Source organism: Impatiens glandulifera, chromosome 5 (genome assembly GCF_907164915.1).
Source record: "Impatiens glandulifera chromosome 5, dImpGla2.1, whole genome shotgun sequence".
Lineage (NCBI taxonomy): Eukaryota > Viridiplantae > Streptophyta > Magnoliopsida > Ericales > Balsaminaceae > Impatiens > Impatiens glandulifera.
Genome location: NC_061866.1, coordinates 11297137 through 11321015, shown reverse-complemented (window position 1 = coordinate 11321015; position 23879 = coordinate 11297137). Strand labels below are relative to the sequence as shown.

Below are 23879 nucleotides of genomic sequence, written 5' to 3'. Positions count from 1 at the left end.
AGCTCGGTCAAACCGGTTCGGTCAGTAAAGTTCAGTCAACCGGCTCGGAGTTCGGTCAAACCGGATTGGTCAATCGACACTTAAATGAGCCGCTCAGTCATAAATATGTTCCGGTCATAAATGTTCCGGTTGATTAAATACAGCCGCTCAGTCATAAATGTTCCGGTTGATTAAATGCAGCCGCTCAGTCATAAATGTTCCAGTTGATTAAATGCAGTCGCTCAGTCATAAATGTTCCGGTCATAAATGTTCTAGTTGATTAAATGTTGTCAAGCTCCGGTTATTAAATGAGTAATCCAAATCCAGAAGCAATCTCCAAACAGCAGGTAGCTGTCAAGTATGCTTGTTTAAATCCAGAAGCAATCTCCAGGCAGCAGGTAGCTGTCAGACATGCTTGTCCAAATCCAGAAGCAATCTCCAGGCAGCAGGTAGCTGTCAGGCAGGCGGTCGTCTAAGAGCATGTCTGCCATGTGTCCAACATGCAAACCGGCTAAGCGCATGTCTGCCATGTGTCCAAATTGATCTGTCCAAGAGGGAAGGCGTGCAAGCCTCTTGATCATTACCGGTTTCCAGCGGCCAATCTCCAAGAGTGAGAAAATATGACCGTTGTCATATTTTTCATATAAATAGAAGGCAAGAAAGAAGTATAAAAGTGCAGCATCAAAGTGGAATAAAAGTATCAAATTGTCCAAAACGTTTCAAAAAGTTATTAAGAGAGAGAAAGAAATCTATTGTTTCATTTACCGAAAGTTGTATTGTGTTGTGTTATTGTATTACATCATAGTGAGTGGTGTAACCGACGAGTAGCGATTAAGGCTCGTTCGGCATTGTGTGAGTGTTGTAACATTCAAGTTAGTGGAGATCCTTCTCATAATCTGAGAAGAAGGGGTGACGTAGGAGGGTTTGCTCCGAACATCCATAAAAATTTTTGTCTCGTGTCTTTTATTTATTTCCCGCTTATTTACTCCAAAAACCGAAATACATTAACCGAAATATAATCCTACTCCAATAATCAAAACCGGTCCATTTCTCCATTCTAACCGACTCCTCCTAAATACTCTACAAACCGAATCGTATTCGTTGCTTCAGATTGAAACGGACATTTCCGCACTTGAACTCGGTTCAAGAGTCTGTGACAATCTGTGTAGTGTTAAGAACGGTTTTAGTCTCTAACCGGACTATCACCAAAGTGTTGTGTGTTTTGTAAGCGACCACCCTTCCAGAAACCGGAAACACCCCGGTCCTCCAAGGGCGTCCTTGATCCTAACACAATGTGTGATGATTCTTCAACGGTAAGGGTTCTAGTGTTGTACACTCTATATGTCTTACTAACTTCTAAATATCCTAACATGATACCGACATCGGATTTAGCGTCAAAAGCATTCAAATATTTTTTTCCATTGTTATGAATCTAACACTTACACCAAAGATCCTAAAATACCGGATTTTAAGAACTTTGTCATGGTATACTTCAAAAGGTATTTTGTTAAGACGTTTATTAATTATGGATCGATTTTGAGTGTAGCATATAGTGTTGATAGCCTCTACCCAAAAATTTTGTGAAGCACCCGAATCGTCTATCATGGATCTTGCAGCTTCCTTGAGGGTTTGATTTCTCCTCTCATCCAGTCCATTTGGTTGAGGGGTTCTAGTACTAGACAACTCGTGTCTAATATCAGATTCCTCAAGACATGCAGTTAAAGTGATATTGTTGAATTATGTACCTCTATCACTTCTAATTTTATTAACACCTACAGATTTCTCATTTTGTACTCTTCTAAGCATTTTGATCAGATTTGGAGTAGCTTGCTTTTTAGATACCAAAAATATAACCCAAGTATATCTAGAATAGTCATCAATAATTACCATAGTATAATGCATTCCTCCTAAACTTGTCACTCTAATTGGTCTAAAAAGATCCATGTGAAGTAGTTCTAAGCATTGGTTAGATGGAGTATGCCCATTACTTTTAAAAGTTAAATTAACTTGCTTTCCCATTTGACATGCAGAACATACTTTATCTTTTGAAAACTTCATATTGGAAATTCCCTGAACTAGTTCCTTAGTGCAAATATAATTAATGGTCTAAAGTTTAAGTGATTTAGTTTTTTGTTCCACAGCCAGTTTTGATCATTTTTAGCTATTATGCAAACAGGGTTATCACATTTAGTTTTCCAATCTACCTTGTAAATGTTTCCTATTCTATTTTTGGTTAGTAAAATACTGCCTTGTTGATTCTTAACTAAGCATGCTTGTTTGTGAAATTCGACCATATACCCTATATCACACATTTGACTAATGCTTATAAAGTTGAAATGAAAGTTTTCAACAAGTAATACATTGTTTATACTTAGGTTTCCATGGACAATCTTACCCTTGCCCACGACTTTACCTTTGGAATTGTCACCGAAAATTATCATAGAGCCGGATTCCTATACAATTTCGGTCAAAAGTTTGTCATTTCCTGTCATGTGCCTAGAGAAACCGTTGTCCAAGTACCATTCCGAGTTTTCCAGTCGTTTAATCTGTTTGACCTACAAAATACAACTATTTACACACTTTTGGTACCCACATTCAATTGGGGTCCACGGTTAATTAGTCCCTTGGGAATCTATACTTTAATTAATCGGATGAGTTTCCTTGTGATAGTTTTAATAGATCTACTTATGTCAGGCTTGACATCTCTCTGTCTGCCTTTGATTACCTCATTATGTTGTGGTGATTATCTTTGATCGGTCCTATTTGAGTATCTATCATGCTCTTTTCTAACCGGCCGGATGACTCTCCTTTTCTCAGGATGAACCCATCTTGATGTGTCAGTTAGTCCTACATATGTTAGTTCCTTTGCCAGTTTTGAATTATGACTTGCTTCACTATTGGATGATGAACTCTTGACAAAGTTTACAACAGGCAACTTGTCTTTACTGAGGTTCAACCCTTAGCGGTTGGAAGATTTAGATTTATCGGGATTTCTGTTGTCATAGCCTAGACCGAATTTACAGTTATATGGTCTTAGATGACTCGTCATCTGGCTCACAACGTCTCTAGATCTCTTCCACACATCCATCGCGTATTTAGTTCGTTCATTTTCTTCGATCAACGATTGAACTGTCTCCTTGAGCTTCTCATTCTCAAAGGATAGTTCAATTGGTCCACCGGTCTGAATTTCACTCAGTTCACCGATTTGAGTTTTGCTCGGTTCACCGATCTGGAAATTTAGCCGGGTAGGTACAAGAGTTGACAGGTTCTTATACTCAATGACCATGTCATTGAGTGCAGTGACCAAGTCTTCTCAGGTAAATTCCTCAGAGGTAAAGTTAAATACCTCTTCTTCATTTTCCATAAGACAATTGATTCCTTCATCATCGCTGTCCGAATCGGTATGTGCCCACTGACTTCCATCATCATCATCTATCAAGGCCTTTTGGATCTCCTTGCCTTGATTGTTTGACTGGTGTTCTTCCCTTTGATCATTCGGTTTTCTATTGTCTCTTAGTGGCTTCTGGCACTCCGACCTGTAATGACCTAAAGCATCACAATTATAACAACGAACGTTAGACTTATTACCGTTAAGGTAGTTGTAGTTGTATGAATTGGTTGGTTGGTTCTTCTTCATGAACTTTTCAAACTTCTTAGCTAGCATGGCCATAGTATCTTCACTAAACTGTTCAGCCGATTTGACATGTACAGGAGCTGCCGGTTCCACTGATGTTACTAGAACTCTGGTAGCGGTTGATGCTGAGGCTTCATCTTCATATCTGGATTTCATTTCGAACTCATAAGCTCTCAGATCTTCGAGGATGTCATGCAGCTTCATCTTACCAAGACTGTTTGATTCTCTCATCACCATGGTCTTAATGTCCCATGCGCTTGGAAGTGATCTTAGAGCCTTGATAATTATTTCCTTGTTGTCATATTTCTTTCCAAGGAGTGAGAGTTCATTTACCACACTTGTGAATCGGTCACCAAATTCCTTCATGGTTTCACTGGAACGCATCATAATATTTTCAAACTTTTGAGTGGCCACCAATATCTTGTTTTCTTTGGTTCTCTCATTCCCTTCATGAAGTTGAATGATTTTCTCCCACACTTCTTTAGTTGTGAAACATTCTCTGATTTTTGCAAAGGTATTTCTATCCAATGTTTTATAGATGGAACACCTGTAGAGATTGTCCAGGTTGTTCCTCCTTCGGTCATCCGCTGTCCATTTGCTTCTTTCCTTGTTGATCTTTATCGGACCGTCGGATAGGATAAACATCATTTCATCATCCATAGTTGTCAAATGCAGATGCACGAAAATCTTCCAATCGATAAATTCTTCTCTTTCTAACATTGGAGGTTTCTCGGAGTAAGGCATACTTGCATCGGGTTGCTTGAGTATAGAGACTAACTTCTCTGATACCACTTGTTAGGATCGAGATCGCCGAAGGAGACCGAGGCTCTCGTTAGGACGAACGCTTACACAACACGCCGGTTAATAATAACTCGGTTAGAAGTTAATATCGATCTCTATACTACGCAAGTTGTCACAAACTCTTGAACTAAGTTCAAGTGTGGAATAGTTCGTTTCAACTTGAAGCAACACACACAGTTTAGACAACGATAAGGAGGTATGGAGAAGATAGGAAACACAACACAAGATTTATGGATGTTTGGATATAAAATTCCTACATCACCCCTTCTTCTCAAACCTTGAGAAGGATATTCACTAAGAATATTCAACACACTTAACAATACGTCAAATAACTGAGGCTTATTTATTGCTCGTTATTGACTTACAACTCTCACTTCTTACACATAATGAATGGAATTGCAATACACTTAACACTTTTTAGACATGATGTAAACAAGAACAATTTGAAGCTTTTCGATTTTATGTCTTGATTTGTTACTTCTTGTGTTCGTTGTCTGTGTATGTATCTGTTGTGTGTATGCTGATCTTCAACCTTCTCTTAAATAGTGAGAATATGACAACAATCATATTTCTCATACAACAGATGCAGTTGGTCGGTCAATAAAGGACTGCATGACATTAAATGCGGTTGATAGTTCCCAAGAAACAATAGAGCCGGCCAGTTTTGTCTTCTCTTGATTTTATCATCTGGAGCGGTTTGACAAATACCTTATCCTTGGGGACTATTGTTGGACTTATACCAAAATAGGTACCTGATCACTTTTGGTAGTCCTTTGCTTCCCAAAGTTTATCATCATACTTGTATCAAAATGGAAATAACACAGTCTGCATATTTGAAGGCTTCCTTCTGCCTATTCCCAAAGTAATCTGATTGCACCAAAATGGAAACTTCTAGTAGTTCCATATCTTTGATTTGATCTGTTAAACTGCTTGTTATTTTTGTACGGTAGCTTTAAGATTGCGCCAAGTATTGTGCCGACCGGACGTCCTGTCGGTTTTTTGTTTCAATACCGGTTGACCAGTCTTACTACCGAAGAGTGAAAACCGATCTTTGAAGTATAAGATTACACATCCTTTAGCTGAGCGGTAAATTCGTTCGAACCGATCTTCTACTTGATTTTGTTGTTCATAGCCGAAAAGATATTTTGATTATAGAATTCTGGTTTGTGTCGCCTCTGTGATATCGGTCAATCGGTCTAAGGTTGATTTAAGAGTGTAACTGATCCCTGTGTTTCCTGCACAAACGGTGAATTTGGTTTAGTTCTTTAGATAGTTAATTACCTACTACTTAACTATCTAATTTATATAACAATTTCTCCCTTTTTGATTATTTAAGTTAAATATTCAAAACCTGTAATTGTTGACCGCTTTAATTTCATTTGAGAAAAAATTTGAGGAAAATTTTTGTAGGTTGATTTCTTTAGCACCGATCCTAACGGAAGTGATGTTACATTGTATATTGTCATTATAGCTTAGGAAACATTGAGATTAACTATTAAACATTAACGAGAATTTGGGGTCTTAAATATAGTTAGAATGAAACCATTGAGGTCATTGACTAATATATGGTTATTATATATATAATAAAGCTTAACTAGTGATTTGTTAGTTTCACTTATCTTGTATCACAATAAATGAGTCATTATTTGAACAAATTAAATATAATTCAATGAAATAAGATGAAATGTCTTTTTAGAAAGAAAAAAAGGGAGGTGAAGAGTCTCCTTATCAAATCTATTATCATTTTTTATTTCTCGATAAAGAACGTGATGAATAACTAGGTAGATCCCTGTGCGATGTACACGGATAAAAATATATTGTTACAACGTCCCGCGTTCATCAAATTTGTTGTTGAATTAAAAATAAAAAGTGTTATTAGCCTAGTTGGTTAAAAAATTGTACTTGTTTTGTTAGGTTGCGATTTCAAAACATACCTGTAGAATTTTTTATTTTATTTTTAACTGTTTTAAGTTTATGGGCGGGTCAACTCAGAATCCGACCCAAGTATCCATTTACACTCACATATATATTCAAATTAACCACTTATCTTGATCCGACAATCCAGACACTTTAAAATTAAGCATCATTATATATATATAGATTAGTTAGTTAAAAAGTTGAACTTATGTTGTTACAACGTTCCGCGTTCATCAAATTTGATGTTGAATTAAAAATATAAATTGTTATTAGCCTAGTTGGTTAAAGAGTTGTACTTATTTTTTTAGGTTCCGAGTTCGAAACTTACCTATAACATTTTTATTTTATTATTAACCGTTTTAAGTTTATGGACGGGTCAACCCAGAATCAGACCCAAGTATCCATTTACTCTCACATATATATCCAAATTAACCACAGCTCTCGATCCGGTAATCCAGACACTTTCAAAATTAAGCATCGTTATATATATATATATATATATATATATATATATATATATATATATATATATATATATATATATATATATATATATATATATTAGTTAGTTAAAAAGTTGAACTTATATTGTTACAAGGTCCCGCGTTCATCAAATATGGTGTTGAATTAAAAATATAAAGTGTTATTAGCCTAGTTAGTTAAAGAGTTGTATTTATTTTTTTAGGTTGCGAGTTCGAAACATACCTATAGAATTTTTAATTTTATTTTTAACCGTTTTAAGTTTATGGGCGGGTCAACCCAGAATCCGACCCAAGTATCCATTTATTCTCACATATATATCCAAATTAACCACAGCTCTCGACCCGGGAATCCGGACACTTTCAAGATTAAGCATCATTATATATATATATATTAGTTAGTTAAAAAGTTGAACTTATATTGTTACAACGTCTCGCGTTCATCAAATTTAGTGTTGAATTAAAAATATAAAGTGTTATTAACCTAGTTGGTTAAAGAGTTGTACTTGTTTTGTTAGGTTGTGAGTTCGAAACATACCTATGGAATTTTTAATTTTATGGGCGGGTCAACCCATAATCCGACCCAAGTAACCATTTACACTCAAATATATATTCAAATTAATCACAGCTCTCGACCCGGCAATCCGGATACTTTCAAAATTATGCATCATTATATATATATATATATCGAGAGAGAGATTAGTTAGTTAAAAAGTTAAACTTATATTGTTATAATGTCCCGCGTTCATCAAATTTGGTGTTGAATTAAAAATATAAAGTGTTATTAGCCTTGTTGGTTAAAGAGTTGTACTTGTTTTTTTAGGTTGCGAGTTTAAAACATACCTATAGCATTTTTAATTTTATTTTTAACCGTTTTAAGTTATGGGTGGGTCAACCCAGAATCCGACCCAAGTATCCATTTACTCTCACATATATATCCAAATTAACCACAACTCTCGACCTAGAAATCCGGACACTTTCAAAATTAAGCATCATTATATATATATATATATATATATATATATATATATATATATATATATATATATATATGATAAAGACGACATCAAGGTTGTGCTAACCACTTGACATCTTTCTGTGATGGAAACAACGACGACGGAGGAGTGAGTATTGTTTTTTCCAACCATATATATGTCGTCTTTTGTATTTTTTTCCTTAAATCTATTAATTTGGTTAAAAGTTATCTTATGCAAATCTATATATATATATATATATATAATGATGCTTAATTATGAAAGTATCCGGATTGACAGGTCAAGAGCTGTGGTTAATTTGGATATATATGTAAGAGTAAATGGATACTTTGGTCGGATTGTGGGTTGACCCGCACATAAACTTAAGACGTTTAAAAATAAAATTAAAAATGCTATAGGAATGTTTCGAACTTGCAACCTAACAAAATAAATACAACCCTTTATTCAACTAGACTAATATCACTTTATATTTTAAATTCAATACCAAAATTGATGAACGTGCGATATTTTAATAATATAAGTTTAACTTTTTAAATATTTATTATATATATATATAATAATGCTTAATTTTTAAAGTGTCTGGATTGCCGGATCGATAAATGTGGTTAATTTGGATATGTATTTGAGAGTAAATGGATACTTGGGTTGGGTCATGTCGTGGGTTGACCCGCCCACCCATAAATTTGAAAAATTAAATAAAAATGAAATATACACAAGTTTTGAATTTACAACATCATAATATAAGTTTAACATTTTAACTAACTAAGTTAATACTACTTTATATTTTAAAATCAACTTTAAAATTGATGAACGTATGTCATTTCTAATAATATAACTTTAACATTTTAAATAATTAAACTAATAATCTTTTAAATTCGTTTATATATTTTATTATATATATATATATATAATATTCTATACATAATGTTTAGTCATATTAATTATATATTCATACATAAATTTATAAAAAAAAATTAATAATATTTAGTGGTGTAATGGTTAAGTCTTCATTCTACATAATAAGGATTGAGGATTTGAATTTCATTTGGTGCAAATTTGTAATAATTATAAAGAAGGATTAAAGAATATGTTGGTTAGTTGACCGAATTGAGTCGGAAAGTAGGCAATGATAAAGTTTTTATTTTTTTTAACCGTTCAAATGTACAAAACCTCGCTAGTTTATCCGTATAATTCTATTTATTACTTGTGTAGAAAAATTATTTTTCAAACAGAACAAAGAGGGGACCAATTCGGATCCTCTGCTACTGATTCCCATGTTCCCCTGTTGCGGACCGATCAAAATTCAGAAGCATTATTATATTAATAAATGAAAGCTAGGTTGAAGTGAATGGAGAGAGAATCCGAAACCCGAATTTCATTACAGGTTCACACCAAACGCTGTTAACGGAATGTAGAGATAACGTTTGGAGCGAAGCTTCCTTACCTTAAGTTCCATGTCAAAAGAAATGAAGATATACGGTTTCGAGCGAAGCTCACATCGCTCCAAGCGCCATGTAAAGCGGAATGTAGAGAAGCGGTACGGAGCGAAGCATACTTTGCCTAGGCGCCCTGTTGAACGGAATGAAGATATGCTTTTCAGTGAAGCATACTTCGCTTCAATTAGTTTAATTACCCTGACGTTCATATAAAACCTCCAACACACCCATGTAAAGACCGTTTAACTATCATGTAAAGACATTTATTCATGTATGTGAAATAAATAAATTAACAAAAATAACATATTTTTATATGAAAAAAAATTAAAAATATAAATATTGACGAAGAGACGCTTTTTAGTGAAGCATACTTCGCTTAAATTAATTGTTTATATATATATATATATATATAAATTAAAAAAATTATTTATGAAGAAATGCTTTTCAGTGAAGCATATTTCGCTTAAATTAGTTTATATGTCTAGAGAATCGAGCGAAGCGTCCTTCGCCCAGACGCCATGTAAAACGGAATGAATTGATGCTTTTCGAGCGAAGACTCCTTCGCCCCAAGTGTAATGTAAAATGGAATGAATTGACGTTTTTTGAGCGAAGCGTCCTTCGCCCAAGCGCCATGTAAAACGCATTGATAGATGCTTTTCAAGCGAAGCTTCCTTTGCTTAGTCGCCATGTAAAACGTAATGAATAGACGCTTTTCGAGCAAAGCGTCCTTCGCTTTAATTCCTTTATATGCCTAGACGTTCATGTAAAACCACCAGCACACCCATGTAAATACCTTTTAACTGTCATGTAAAAACATTTATGTTAGGATCGGGATCACCGAAGGAGACTAGGGGTCTCCCTAGGGTGAACGCTTACACACACGTCGGTTGATACTAACCCTGTTAGAGGTTAATATCGGTCTTAATATTACGCAAGTTTTCACAAACTCTTGAACCGAGTTCAAGTGCGGAACTGTTCATTTCAACTTGAAGCAACACAAGCACGGTCTGGACAACAACACGAGGAAATAAAGTAAAGAAGAAACACAACACATGATTTATGGATGTTCGGAGATAAAACTCCTACGTCACCCCTTCTTCTCAAACTTTGAGAAGAATATTCACTTAGAATATTCAGAACAGTTTACAATACGTCGAACAACCGAAGCTTATTTACTGCTCGTTTTCGACTTCTTACTATATTCACTATGTTGAACAGAAATAGATTCTGTCAACTTACAATACTCGCTACTCACACATTATAAGTGAACTTGTAATACACGTGAAATTCTAACACACATAGATTTTGAAAGCTTGAGTAATATGTGAGCAGATTTGAAAGCTTGAACAGGTGTTATCGTAAGGTCGTGAGATTATCAAAAGGTGGTTTTTCCAGTTGAGTTCAGTTCTTCTTAAATAGGAATATGACAACGGTCATATTCCTCTTCTTCAACGGATATATTTCCTTGATAGTACATCATCTCTTGGATCTGATTGGTTGAGGATAAATGTGGTACATTCTTGGGATATCTTCTGATCATGTTTGATAATAATTCAACATATCCATTAAATGATTTAATGATTTCCAAGGAGCAGATCATAATGCAGATTTGTCTTCTAATGATTTGAATATCTGGGGTAGTGTGAGGGATATCTGCTCCAAAAAGGTTGTGTTGGACTTATACCAAAGTGGCAATATGATCTTCTGTAGCAGGCTTCTGCTTCCCAAAAGTATTTCATCAAACTTATATTAAAATGGCAATAGAGCAGTCTGATCATGTGAAGGCTCCCTTTTGTAATTATCGGAAATTTTCTCTGTTGTACTAAATAGGAAACTGTTGGTTGTACTTAGTGTAGAGTTAACTTATCATAAACCGATTCCTCTTCTTGGATCAGGCTGGTCTGACTACCGAAATCGGATTACCGATTTCGCCTTCTGGGAATGACCAGTTAAGTTACCGTTAGATGTATAGTACCGATTTTGTATATGATACTGAAATGAGGATATAACCAGTTCATTATATGGAATTAGACGTGCAGTCTAACTCGTGAAGTTAGACGTGCAGTCTAATGTATTCGGAATTAGACGTGCAGTCTAACTCAACGGAGTTAAACGTGCAGTCTAACTCAGCGGAGTTAGACGTGCAGTCTAATGTATACGGAATTAGACGTGCAGTCTAACTCGTGGAGTTAGACGTGCAGTCTAATGTATATGGAATTAGACGTGCAGTCTAACTCGTGGAGTTAGACGTGCAGTCTAATGTATTCGGAATTAGACGTGCAGTCTAACTCAGAGGAGTTAGACGTGCAGTCTAATGTATTCGGAATTAGACATGCAGTCTAACTCAGCAGAGTTAGACGTGCAGTCTATTAGATTGTGAAAGTTAGACATAAATGTCTAACTCCTTCAGATAAGTCTGAAGTTGAACCGTAATTAGACGTGCAATCTAACTCAGTGGAGTTAGACGTGCAGTCTAATATAAAGAGAAGATTAGACGTGTAGTCTAACTCCTTTAGACAAGTCTGATGTAGAACCGGAATTAGACCTGCAGTCTAACTAAGTGGAGTTAGACGTGCAGTCTAATGATTTGTGAATGATTAGACGTGATGTCTAATTAGTGAAAGTTAGACGTGTAGTCTAACTGCTTCAGATTAGTCTAAAATGATTGTAATTAGATATAAGTCTAATACCATTAGACTAGGCGGTCTAATGGATTCTTCTCTTAGAAGGGGGTGTTTGATTTCATTAGACGAGGTCGTCTAACTGAAATACGTCTAATGCTAAGTTTAAGTAGTATGTTTGAAGCTAGCACCCGTCTACCCACGTGTTATAGCTGTACTCTACTCCTACTCCACTTTCTAGTGAAGATTAGTACGATAGCTATATGCAACCAACCAATGAATGCCACATAAGAGAATTTACCTCATATTACTTGTTTTGCAGGTACATCCCTAATGGAATATTCGGCGCACTACCAGTTATTGTACGGCCACGATCCTTGTGCTCAGAACCTGCTGTGTACTATGGAGGCTTTCCAATGGAAGAGTGCCACGTATCATTCTAAAGATTCGACTGTTAGTCTCTACCCAGTATTTATCAAATATCAAGGACAACGGACAAACTACTGATTGAAAGAATCTCTCGATAATCTTGCTTGCCTGAATTACAAATAGAGAAATCAAGCCTTTGAATATTCATACTGTAAGTTGCTTTCCTGATTGTACTGTGTGTGAATCAAGAGAGATCTAGAATCAAAAACACCGTTAGCTGAGTGATATTCTTCATCTTGTATATTGAACAAAGTGTGTTCTGTTCAATAGTGAGCTAAGTGTGTGCAAACTGTATTTGATTCGAATCATATTATAGTGAATCCTTCCGGTGGTTGGAAGAAGGGGTGACGTATGAGAGTTTGCTTCGAACATCCATAAACAAACTGCTGTGTCTTTTCATTTCTGTCATCTTCTCATTCTTCATCTTGAGCTTCAAACCTAAGTAAACAATTCTGCCTTGAATCTGTTTCAAGTGTTTACAAAGGTTTGCGTAGAATAGAAAACGAATTAAATCCCTAACAAGATTTCTTTCAAACTGTTTTTCATAAGCCTTCATCAATAGAAAGACCCCCGTCTCTATCGATAAAGTCGATCCTATCAATTGGTATAAGAGCCCTGTTTCTATTCTCAAGCTTTTCCTAAAAAATGTCGACCATAACCAAAGATGCCAATGCTACAATCATTCCAACTTTTTCTCGAGAAAACTACATCGTATGGAAGAAAAGAGTTCGTGCTCATCTTTCTTCTCTTCATGAAGACATGTGGAGTGTCGTCACAGAAGGTCCTATCAAGATCAATAAGGAGAAAGTTGAATGGACCGCTAAAGAAAAGAGGTAGAACAACCATAACAACATGGCTCTTGATGTTTTGTACAGATCTCTCAATGACAGCATGTTCAACTATATTATCGAATGCGATACTGCCAAAGAGGTCTGGGACAGACTCACCCAACTTTGTGAGGGCAACGAGCAAACCAAGGAAAACAAGATCATGGTTGCCACTCAGCAGTTTGATAGCTTCAAGATGCGTCCTGGTGAAACAATGAACGACTTCGACACCTGATTCAGCAAGATTGTCTCCTCTCTATTCATTTTAGGCAAGACCTATAGCAACAGGGAGCTTGCTATCAAGGTTATGCGTGCTCTTCCTAGGGAATGAGATATAAAGACGATGGCAATGAGAGAATCCAAAGATCTTAATAAGATCTCTCTCTTTGATCTCTTCGCTGATCTCAAGGCCTATGAGTTCGAGCTGAACTGTAGGATGGAAGAAGATCAACCCACATCCGTTATTATTACCAAGGCGCTGGTGACTGCTGAAGAGCCACCAACCACTTTGGATGTGAAGATGGCAGCTCAATAGCTGAGCAGCGACGCCATGTCTCTCTTTGTGAAGAAGTTTGGCAACTTCGTGAAGAAGAGCAACTCTAACTCAAACTCTTCAAATTCTAATGACAATAAAAAATCAATAGTTAATGTTACTTGTTTTAACTGTGGTATTAAAGGTCATTATGCATCGGAATACTGGAAGCCGAAACGTGAAGATGCCAAGGATTATGGAAAAGAGCTGAAGGCTCTTATGGCAGGTGACGGGAAGAACAAAGGAAGCAACCGTGGTTCCTACTTCTCATCCAGTGAAAGTGATGAAGAAGAGGTGGTCTGCTTCATGGCAAGAGAAGATGAAGAAATGACTCAGGAGACTGATGTATTTGACTTCTCTTGCGAAAGGTTTTCAAGGGAACAACTGGTAGCTGCACTAGATGACATGGTCATCGAGTACAGAAAGCTAGCAGAATCCCTAAATGAAACTAAATCTTCACCAGATGTAAACAAACCAATTCTATTTCAAACTAAAGAGTCAAATGTTTTTGAAAAGAAGGTTGAAGAGATCTCATCTGAGAATGAGATGCTCAGAGAACAGATTCAAACTCTTTCATCTGAAAACAAAAGGTTAAATTATGTTGTCTGTGCATGGACAAGGTCTGGAGAAGCTGTCAAATATCATATCAGCAAGTTAAAACATGCTGGATCTAGATCCGGATTGGGATTTGATAGCAATGACCATAACCTGTCCTACAAAAAGTCAAACTAACCAAATGACAAGCTTAAGCCAATAAGTTTTGTCAAAGGGAGTATGACTGATATTGAATCTGATCCTATTCATTAAGAAGTAGCCTTCAAAAATGAAATAATCTATGTTCCGTCGACTGTTAGCTAGCTTAAGAATAAGCTGGAAGCAGCTAGCAAGTCTGGCAATCTAAAACCTGACTCTAAGTCAAGGAATTTTAAAAGAAAGTCTTCTTCAAAAGCTAAAGAATCATTGGCTAGGAGAAAGTCATCTGCTAAGTCAAAATCGTATGCATTAATCACAACACAAAATGGGAAATCCATCAGAATAACTCAAATATGGATTCCTAAGGGACTAATTGATCGAGGACCCAATTGAATATGGGTACCAAAATGTGTAAATAGTTTCTTTTGTAGGTGATACAGGATGATTGCAGGAAGGAAGCAAGAAGAATACTCTTTTGAGTACATAGCCTAGAAGATCAACAATGGCCTTTGCCATTCTAGTATATTAAATGTTTTTATTTGTTAAAAATATTTTCGGTCCTTGGACCACAAAAACTGTTTCTTATGCTTTTCTGTCCCTATACAAAATGAGAGGGAAAATTACTTTGGAAGTAAAGATACTCTCCAGACGAATATTCTTAATCGGTCTATTAGACAAGTGTGTCTAAAAGAAACGGTCTGTACTTAGACGTATTTTTGCTCAAAATCTATACATCTAAGTCTATATGTTGAGGTTTAAAACATACGCGGTTAGACGTACACGTCTAATAGACGTTAGACGTTTTTACGTCATGAGAAAGAGGATGCTCATGTCTAACTAAACACACGTCTAGCACGTGGTGTTCATGCGTAATTAGACGTACGCGTCTAATAGACATTAGACGTATTTTTATACAACACAGAATTAGACGTATGCGTCTAATGGACTCATCTGTCTAATAGACGTTTAGTTATATGGATTTGTGTAATAAGAAAAACATCTAACTACGTGCCAATTAGACTGATCAAGGACAGTTGTCCCACGTGAGGAGTTATCCGTTTTCCCGCTCAAATATTAAACAGTTATCTCTTAACAACATGAAGACATGTGTCTTTCAAGTTTAGAGAAAATGACTGATATACCCTCATTTTTTAATGATGACTCTTTGGAAAGGACGTCTAACATTTATTGATGGGCCATACCCTTAAGAAAAGTGATGGTTATTCTGTATATCTTTTCTCTGTCTATATAAGGACATCCTTGCATGAGTTTGAAAGCTTTTCATCTCTCGAGATTCTTAAGAACTCTAGTTTTCTTTGCATCTCTTTCTCTAAATCTCTCTAAATTTTGTGTCTGTTCATATTCCTCTAAAAATGGTGAACAAGAGAATAACTCTGGGTCATTGTACATTGAAGGTGGATTTTCCATCGGTCTACACTTTCGATCAGTCGGAAGTGGTGGATATGTTCAGAACCCTAGAGTATTCTGGGTTGAGAAAGTATCTTGGAGGTCCATTCATATTCTATGAAAAAGAAGTTCGCGAGTTCTTCAAATCTGCAACAATGGTGGGCGACTCTATCGTAGCAACCGTTAACGGCGTGGAAATATCTTTTGACAAAGCTGTATATGCGGAGTTCTTTGAACTTCCGACGGAGGGGCACACGTTCGACATGCTTCTCTCATCAGACATAATGCAAGAGATGAAGAAGACTTTTTATGTTGATGGTTCGATGATCCATGTAAATGGAAGTAAGAAGGTCATCAAACCTCACTTTATTCTGCTAAACGATGTGATAGAAAAAGCACTCCAAGGGAAGGAAGGTTCCTTTCATCTCTATAGTCAAGACCGTTTTGACTATATGTGCGCCATCTCAAAAGGAATCCAGGTAAACTGGGCTTCTACTCTTTTCCAGAACCTTAGCTTTTTTATCTGCCAGGTAAACAAGGAAAGCATAACGTTTGCGGCTCAACTGAGTCGATTGATGGAGCATTTGGGGGTTCTTATGGGTGAACCTGAGCAGATCAACTCTCATAGGGAATTTTCTGCCCTTACAGTTGCTAGCACCCTGATGAGGATGAAGAACAATATGGAATCTGCCTCAGGTGCATCTAGTTATCAGACAGGTGGTAAGCCTACTACTCGATCCAGACAGCCATCTACTTCCATTATGTCAACGGGGGCAAAGAGATCAAAGACCGTGAATGAATCAGAGGCTAGTTCCTCCAGTCTAAAAAGCTCTACAAAAAAGGATTCTGAATCAGTGGATTCAAGAATCAGGCAAGGTTCAGGTGTACTTGATGCCACTCCCATGTCCTCTCTGTCTTCTCCGGCGACCATCCTGAGAAAACCCTCGAGATCCGGTGTCTCGAAAGAAAAGAAGTTTAAGGCGCCCCGCGCGTCTAAATCAATGAAGGTAACGTCATCTAGACCATTGGCCGATGTGCCTAAGTTTAATGTTCCAGTGATGGAACAAGATGAATTTGTTTTTACTCCGGTAAAAGAATCTGCTGAAGGGCCCGTTGTTGAGTCAGCTGGTCCAAATAATGAAAATGTTAACAGGACTAAGTCTCTTGTTATTCAACCCGATCAAGTAGCCGCAGGTGCTACAGAAATTGCTCAACTAGAACAAGGTGCAGTTCTTACCCTTGTTGCTGGTAAATCTGCTGAAAAGGAGTCCTCTGTTTCTATTAGAGATTCTCCCTCGCCAAATCCCGTTTCTAAGGATTACTTAGTAGCCGGGAAGGTCACTCGTGTAGAGCTCCCTACTGAAATGTGCAAGAAACCTCATTCGGCGTACGAGTTGATGCGTTCCACAAGGCTGTCAGGTGAAATTGTTTTTAGTGAACCTAGACCTGCTCCAATACCCGTCGATGTTGTTGGAAAAGGTAAGAATATTGAAACTCTGGTTAATGAAGAGGTATCGGAGGCAACAAACATTGTTGACCTCATGTTAGATCAAGTCAAAGCCATTGCGGCTGAAAAGATGGAAATTTTTGAATCATGGACCATGGAAAGATTGTCTGCCAAGTACAATGAAGCCCTATCAAATTCTGAAATAATCCGAGAATGGAAGAAACATGTAGCCAATGAGAAGAAAGCTCTCAAGTGGGCTAAAACTTCAGATGTGCCTGAAGCTCTGAAGAGAAAGGATCTTGTTGAAGCGTGGTTAAGTGGAAGAGCATTATTCCCAATTCTTGAAGAAAAAAAGGCTAATTTTAACCCCGTTGAGAAAGGCTCTGAAGTGGAAGTAAAAGTGTTGAAAATACTAGACGACATCATGGATAATTACATTTCGGTTGTTACCCGATACGTTCATGGAGCTAACTGCTCGGGAGCAAATCCTTTTGATGATGATGAATCGATGGATATCTTTGATGTTAATGATGATACAGATGAGCTAGATGTTGCTCTCTTGATTGAATTTGGGAATTTTTCTGCTGAAGAAAGACGTATTTTGGATCAACCTGTTCAAGAAAATCCTCGTTTAGAAGAAGAAAAAGTGATTGTTCAAGAGCCTAAACAAGCTCTTCTAACGCATGAAGAAGAAGTTGTTGAAGAAGATGTTGTCGAGGAGTCTTCTCAAGCTCCTAATGATGAAAATGTTGTGATATCCCCTGTTGTGAGAATAGAGGAAGCCCAAGTGAAGGAGGCTGAAGTAACTCAGTCAGAGATTATCAAATCTGAGGGGGAACCCTCCAAAGACAATGATATTGAAGAAGAGAGTTCCTCATCTAAGGAGGAACAAAACCAATATGCTAGTTATGTTAGGCCTCTTCCATTCCCCGAGATCATTGTTGGAAGTGTTCATGAAAATGTCAACAATCCTCTTCACTACTCAGGTGATTTGTATGAAAGATTTCAGAGAGCTGAAAGGGAACTTTTAGAAGAAGAGCAGAATGAAGCTGGGAATGTGTCTGAAAAGGTTCAACCAGAGCAATCCATGCAGATTCATACCCATTTTGAACCCATTTAGAGTATGGCATCAGAATTTCAAGAGAACTCATCTAATGAAGAATCCTCTGTTGAAGGTATTAAGCTTCTAAAGTCTATGACTTCTGTGCTCTCATCTCTTCAGAAGAACGTGGTTTCAATGGGATCAAACATGATAAAAGCTTTGAACACCCAGAAAGAAGAGAGAAAAGAATTTGCTGAGGTTGTCAAAGTTCTTACTGAATTGGACAATACTCTAAAGAAAAACACGTATGAGACTCACATCTCAAATTCAAACTTCTCTAAATTTGAAAAGAAGCTCTACAGTCGTCAATCTGAAATGATGGACCTTGTAAGGCACATCAATAATGATCGTCATAGAGAGACTATGGATGAACTCAGCTTGATGAAGAACCAGATGGTGGAAATCCAAGGATGTTTAAGAAGAACAGATAGTGAATGACTGGAATTTGTTGACTCTATTGCAAGAAAGTTTCAAGAAAAGAGAATGCGAAAGCCGATGCTGAAAGAGATCAACCTCGAATCACCCAAGGTGAGTCAAGCAGAAGAAGTGACGGTGTGTCAACCGGCACTAGATCTAGACGAGCGCCAAGCAACGATGAAAATCATAGGCCAACTAAAAGAGGCGGAGGTCGAAGCGGTGGTGATCGTGGAGGCCGAAGCAGTGATGGTGGTCGTGGTAGGCAATCTAGCTTTGATCAAAGAGGTCGTGCCAGTGGCGGTGATCATGGTGGTAGACCAAGTGGAAGCGGTCGTGGTGGTCGCAGTCTTCCTCCTTTTCTAAATATATTAAGCGGTCAAGACATGAGCCCAACCGATCCTCGAGTAAAAAGGGAAGAACAATACTTTCTTTTCTCCAACTCTATTTAAGTTTCTCAAACAATGTTTCTTTGATGATGTTTTGAATATTGGTTTTGGATGTTTGTGAAGTGTGCTGTAAGTGAACAGGGTTTTGCTTATTTATATGATGAATGCGTATTTTGTTATATATATGCAGATTTTCAATTTCATCATCAAAAAGGGGGAAATTGTTGGGTCAAATTATTTTGACTAAGTGTTGAAATAGTTTGACTATTGGGATTTTGATGATGAAATGATTTATGCGCTTTGATGAATGTGTATCGAAATCATATTTCATGAGACTTGGCTCTAATGAGGCTCATTAAACCGATTTTGCATTAGATGCACAGAATTAGACGTGCAGTCTAACTCAATGGAGTTAGATGTGCAGTCTAATGTATACGGAATTAGACGTACAGTCTAACTCGTGTAGTTAGACGTGCAGTCTAATGTATTTGGAATTAGACGGGCAGTCTAACTCAGCGGAGTTAGACGTGTAGTCTAATGTATACGAAATTAGACGTGCAGTCTAACTCGTGGAGTTAGACATGCAATCTAATGTATACAGAATTAGACATGTAGTCTAATTCGTGGAGTTAGACGTGCAGTATAATGTATTCAGAATTAGACGTGCAGTCTAACTCAGCGGAGTTAGACGTGCAGTCTAATCTATTCGGAATTAGACGTGCATTCTAACTCAGCGGAGTTAGACGTACAGTCTATTGGATTGTGAAAGTTAGACGTAAACGTCTAACACCTTCAAACAAGTCTGAAGTTGAACCGTAATTAGACGTGTAGTCTAACTCAGTGGAGTTAGACGTGCAGTCTAATAGAAAAAAAAAGTTAGACGTGTAGTCTAACTCCTTCAGACAAGTCTGAAGTAGAACTGAAATTAGATGTGCAGTCTAACTTAGTGGAGTTATACGTGTAGTCTAATGGTTTGTGAATGATTAGACGTGAAGTCTAATTAGTGAAAGTTAGACGTGTAGTCTAACTCCTTCAGATTAGTCTAAAGTGATTGTAATTAGACGTAAGTCTAATCCGATTACACCAGGCGGTCTAATGGATTCTACTCTTAGACGGGGATGTTTGATTACATTATACGAGGTCGTCTAACTAAAATATGTTTAATGCTAAGCTGAAGTAGTATGCTTGAAGCTAGCACCCGCCTACCCACGTGTTATAGTTGTACTCTACTCCTACTCCACTTTCTAGTGAAGATTAGTACGATAGCTATATGCAACCAACCAACGAATGCCACGTAATAGAATTTCCCTCATATTACTTGTTTTGTAGGTACATCCCTGATGGAATATTCGGCGCACTACCAGTTATTGTATGGCCACGATCCTTGTGCTCAGAACCTGCTGTGTACTATGGAGGCTTTCCAATGGAAGAGTGTCACGTATCATTCTAAAGATTCGACCGTTAATCTTTGCCCTGTTTTTATCAAATCTCAAGGACAACGGACAAACTACTGATTGAAAGAATCTATCGATCATCTTGCTTGCCTGAATTACAGAGAGAGAAATCAAGCCTTTGAATATTCATATTGTAAGTTGCTTTCCTGATTGGAATGTGTGTGAATCAAGAGAGAGCTAGAATCAAAAACACCGTTAGCTGAGTGATATTCTTCATCTTATAAATTGAACAGAGTGTGTTCTGTTCAATAGTGAGCTAAGTTTGTGCAAATTGTATTTGATTCGAATCATATTATAGTGAATCCTTCCAGTGGTTGGAAGAAGGGGTGACGTAGGAGAGTTTACTCCGAACATCCATAAACAAACTGCTGTGTCTTTTCATTTCTGTCATCTTCTCATTCTTCATCTTGAGCTTCAAACCTAAGTAAACAATTCTGCCTTGAATCTGTTTCAAGTGTTTACAAATGTTTTCGTAGAATAGAAAGCGAATTAAATCCCAACAAGATTTCTTTCAAATTGTTTTTCATAAGTCTTCATCAATAGCCAGACCCCCGTCTCTATCGATAAAGTCGATCCTATCACATATTGAATTGAAGCGCTCTTCACTTATATTGCGATGTAAATACTAGTGAAGTGAAGCGCTCTTCACTTATAGGATTGTTGTAAATACTAGTGAAGTGAAGCGCTCTTCACTTATAGGATTGCTATAAATACTTGTGAAGTGAAGCACTCTTCACTTATATTGCGATATAAATACTAGTCAAGTGAAGCGCTCTTCACTTATAGGATTGTTGTAAATACTAGTGAATTGAAGTGCTCATCACTTATAGGACTAGTGAAGTGAAGTGCTCTTCACTTATATTGCGCTGTAAATACTAGTGAAGTGAAACGCTCTTCACTTATAAGATTGTTGTAAATACTAGTGAAGTGAAGCGCTCTTCACTTATATTTCATTCATTATACAAGCATCTTTATATTTTATTGAGATCGATATTTATTTTCTCCATGTTCTATAATTGACCAGCGAATCTGCGAGTTGTCGGCATCAATTAAATTTCGATGAAAACGGCCAACCTTTGGAGGACATCGCAGCCAACTTGATTCCACATTTAGGTCGGGAATTTGAGAGGGAAGAATATGCCTACGAATTCTATTTAGCATACGCTAAAATAATAGGGTTTGGTATAAGGCGCAGTTCAAAACATGCTGACAAAGATGGTTTATTACTGGATAGAGTTTTTGTTGTAGTGCATAGGGTGAACGGGGAAAAGACAAACAGGATGTTTATGTGAAACGTAGTCATTTTTTAACGAGGTTCGGTTGTGAAGCGAAATTGAGGATAAAAAGCACAGCAATGGAAAGTTTGAAGTGGTAACTTTTATTAGTGAGCATTGTCATCTTCTTGTAAATCCAAAGAAAACTCACCTATATAGATGCCATAGGAATATTTATGTAGTCCGGGCTTAAATATTGAGATGGAAACTCATGTGGGAATCCCTCCAAATGCATCCCATGCTCTAATGGCCAAACAAATTGGTGGCAGGGACAATCTTGGTTTTCTTCCTGTTGATTACAAAAATTACTTGCGATCGAAAAGAACCAGAGACTGTAATTTTGGGGATACAAAGGGTGTATTAGAGTATTTGCAGAAAAAGCAATCAGACGATCCAGGTTTTTATAATGCTTTTCAACTTGATGTGGACGATTTGATAACGAATATTTTTTTGTGTGATTCCAACATGCGATCTGATTATTCATACTTCATAGACGTTGTTAGTTTCGACACGACCTACAAGAAGAATTTTTCTTCATGTATATATGATTTTGATGAAGAGGTAGAGTTTCTTGAAGCCTGAAATCAAATGTTGACAAACTATGGGCTTGAAAACAACGATTGGTTGAAGCGTATGTTTTGCATTAGGCGAAAGTGGGTATTAGTGTATGGACGACATATGTTTTGTGCTGATATAACGACAACACAGAGAAATGAGAGCATGAACAATGTGTTGAAAAGGTATTGCTCCTACAAACACAAGTTCTTAGAATTTTTCAAACACTTTTAAAGATTTCAAATCAATTACCAGTAAACCAAGTCTGAACTATCCAGTTTTGATCTTAAAGGATGCATGCAATGTTTACACTCCATAGGTATTTAAGTGTTTTTTTGGGGGGAAAGTATTTAAGTTCTTTGAACAACAATGGTTTATGTCGCATGATTGTGGTGTAGAAATGTTAGAGGATGTCGACACACACAGAAAATATAAAGTAATCCCCCACACTAGGAGATATCCTCATACAGTTATAGTTCATAAGAATGATGATAATATCGAGTGTAGCTGCTGTAAATTTAAATTTTAGGGATTTTGTGTACTCACATTCTAAAGATTTTCACGACGATTGATGTGTTGACGTTTTGATGAAATTTAATTTGAATATAGCTTGCTTCATTAATGCGGATAGACCATTGATGGGATATTTTTAACAAGTGAAGCAAGCTTCATTCCCTATAAGCATTGTAAACTGTATTTAACAAGTGAAGCAAGCTTCGTTTCATATGAGCATTGGTTTTACATGAATCAATGAGACGCTAATCGTAAACCCTTTATTGTTTTTACATGAATGCATTAGGGGTTTTACATGATCATTTTAATAATTAACAAGTAAAGTGAAGCAAGCTTCGTTCCCTGTAAGCATTATAAACTCATAGTAACAAGAGAATCAAGCTTCATTCTCTAGCGATTGTTCCTTTTAATAAACTAACTAATAAGCGAAGCAAGCTTCGTTCGCTAAAATCATTGTAAACAATAACTAATAAGTGAAGCAGTCTTCGTTCTTTGTAAGCATTGTGCTTACATGAACCCTTTATTGTTTTTACATGAAGTGGTTTGACATGAGTGTATTTAGGGTTTTACATGAGTGCATTTAGGGTTTTACATGAACGGTTTTTGAACAGATTATTAATTTAAATAAACTCTAATTAACAAGCGAAGCATGCTTCATTCTCTAGCGCTTGCTCACTAAAATAAACTAACTAACAAGAGAAGCAAGCTTCGTTTGCTGTAATCATTATAAATGGTAATTATCAAGCGAAGCAAGCTTCGTTCTCTGTTTTTACATGAATGCATTAGGGGATTTACATGAATGCATAATTGTTTTTACATTATAGTTTTAAATGAAAATGACATCCATATTGCAATCATTCATAACGATAATGATTCAAAGTATAACTTCACAACAATTGGTTTGCATTTGGGTACAGAAAAACACAAAAACATTTCATAATCTGTATAGATAAATTATACAAATTAAGCAACCAAACAGCA

General features: G+C 36.7%; 1 protein-coding gene across 1 annotated transcript; it reads right to left on the bottom strand.

Moving 5' to 3' along the window:
* Positions 1 to 2938: 2938 nt before the first annotated feature.
* Positions 2939 to 4357, bottom strand: LOC124939006. The gene is made up of 2 exons (XM_047479524.1): positions 3326 to 4357; positions 2939 to 3208 (listed from the first exon to the last, which is right to left on the bottom strand). The coding sequence occupies exons 1-2, from the start codon at positions 4355 to 4357 to the stop codon at positions 2939 to 2941; spliced, it is 1302 nt and encodes a 433-aa protein (XP_047335480.1).
* Positions 4358 to 23879: the final 19522 nt, after the last annotated feature.

Excerpts from the sequence above, each read along its gene's own strand:
- LOC124939006 (XM_047479524.1), bottom strand. The coding sequence starts at position 4,357 with ATGCCTTACTCCGAGAAACCTCCAATGTTAGAAAGAGAAGAATTTATC. Across the intron at positions 3,209-3,325 it reads TTATGGAAAATGAAGAAGAG|ATCGGTGAACCGAGCAAAAC; the intron begins GTATTTAACTTT and ends CTAAATTTCCAG.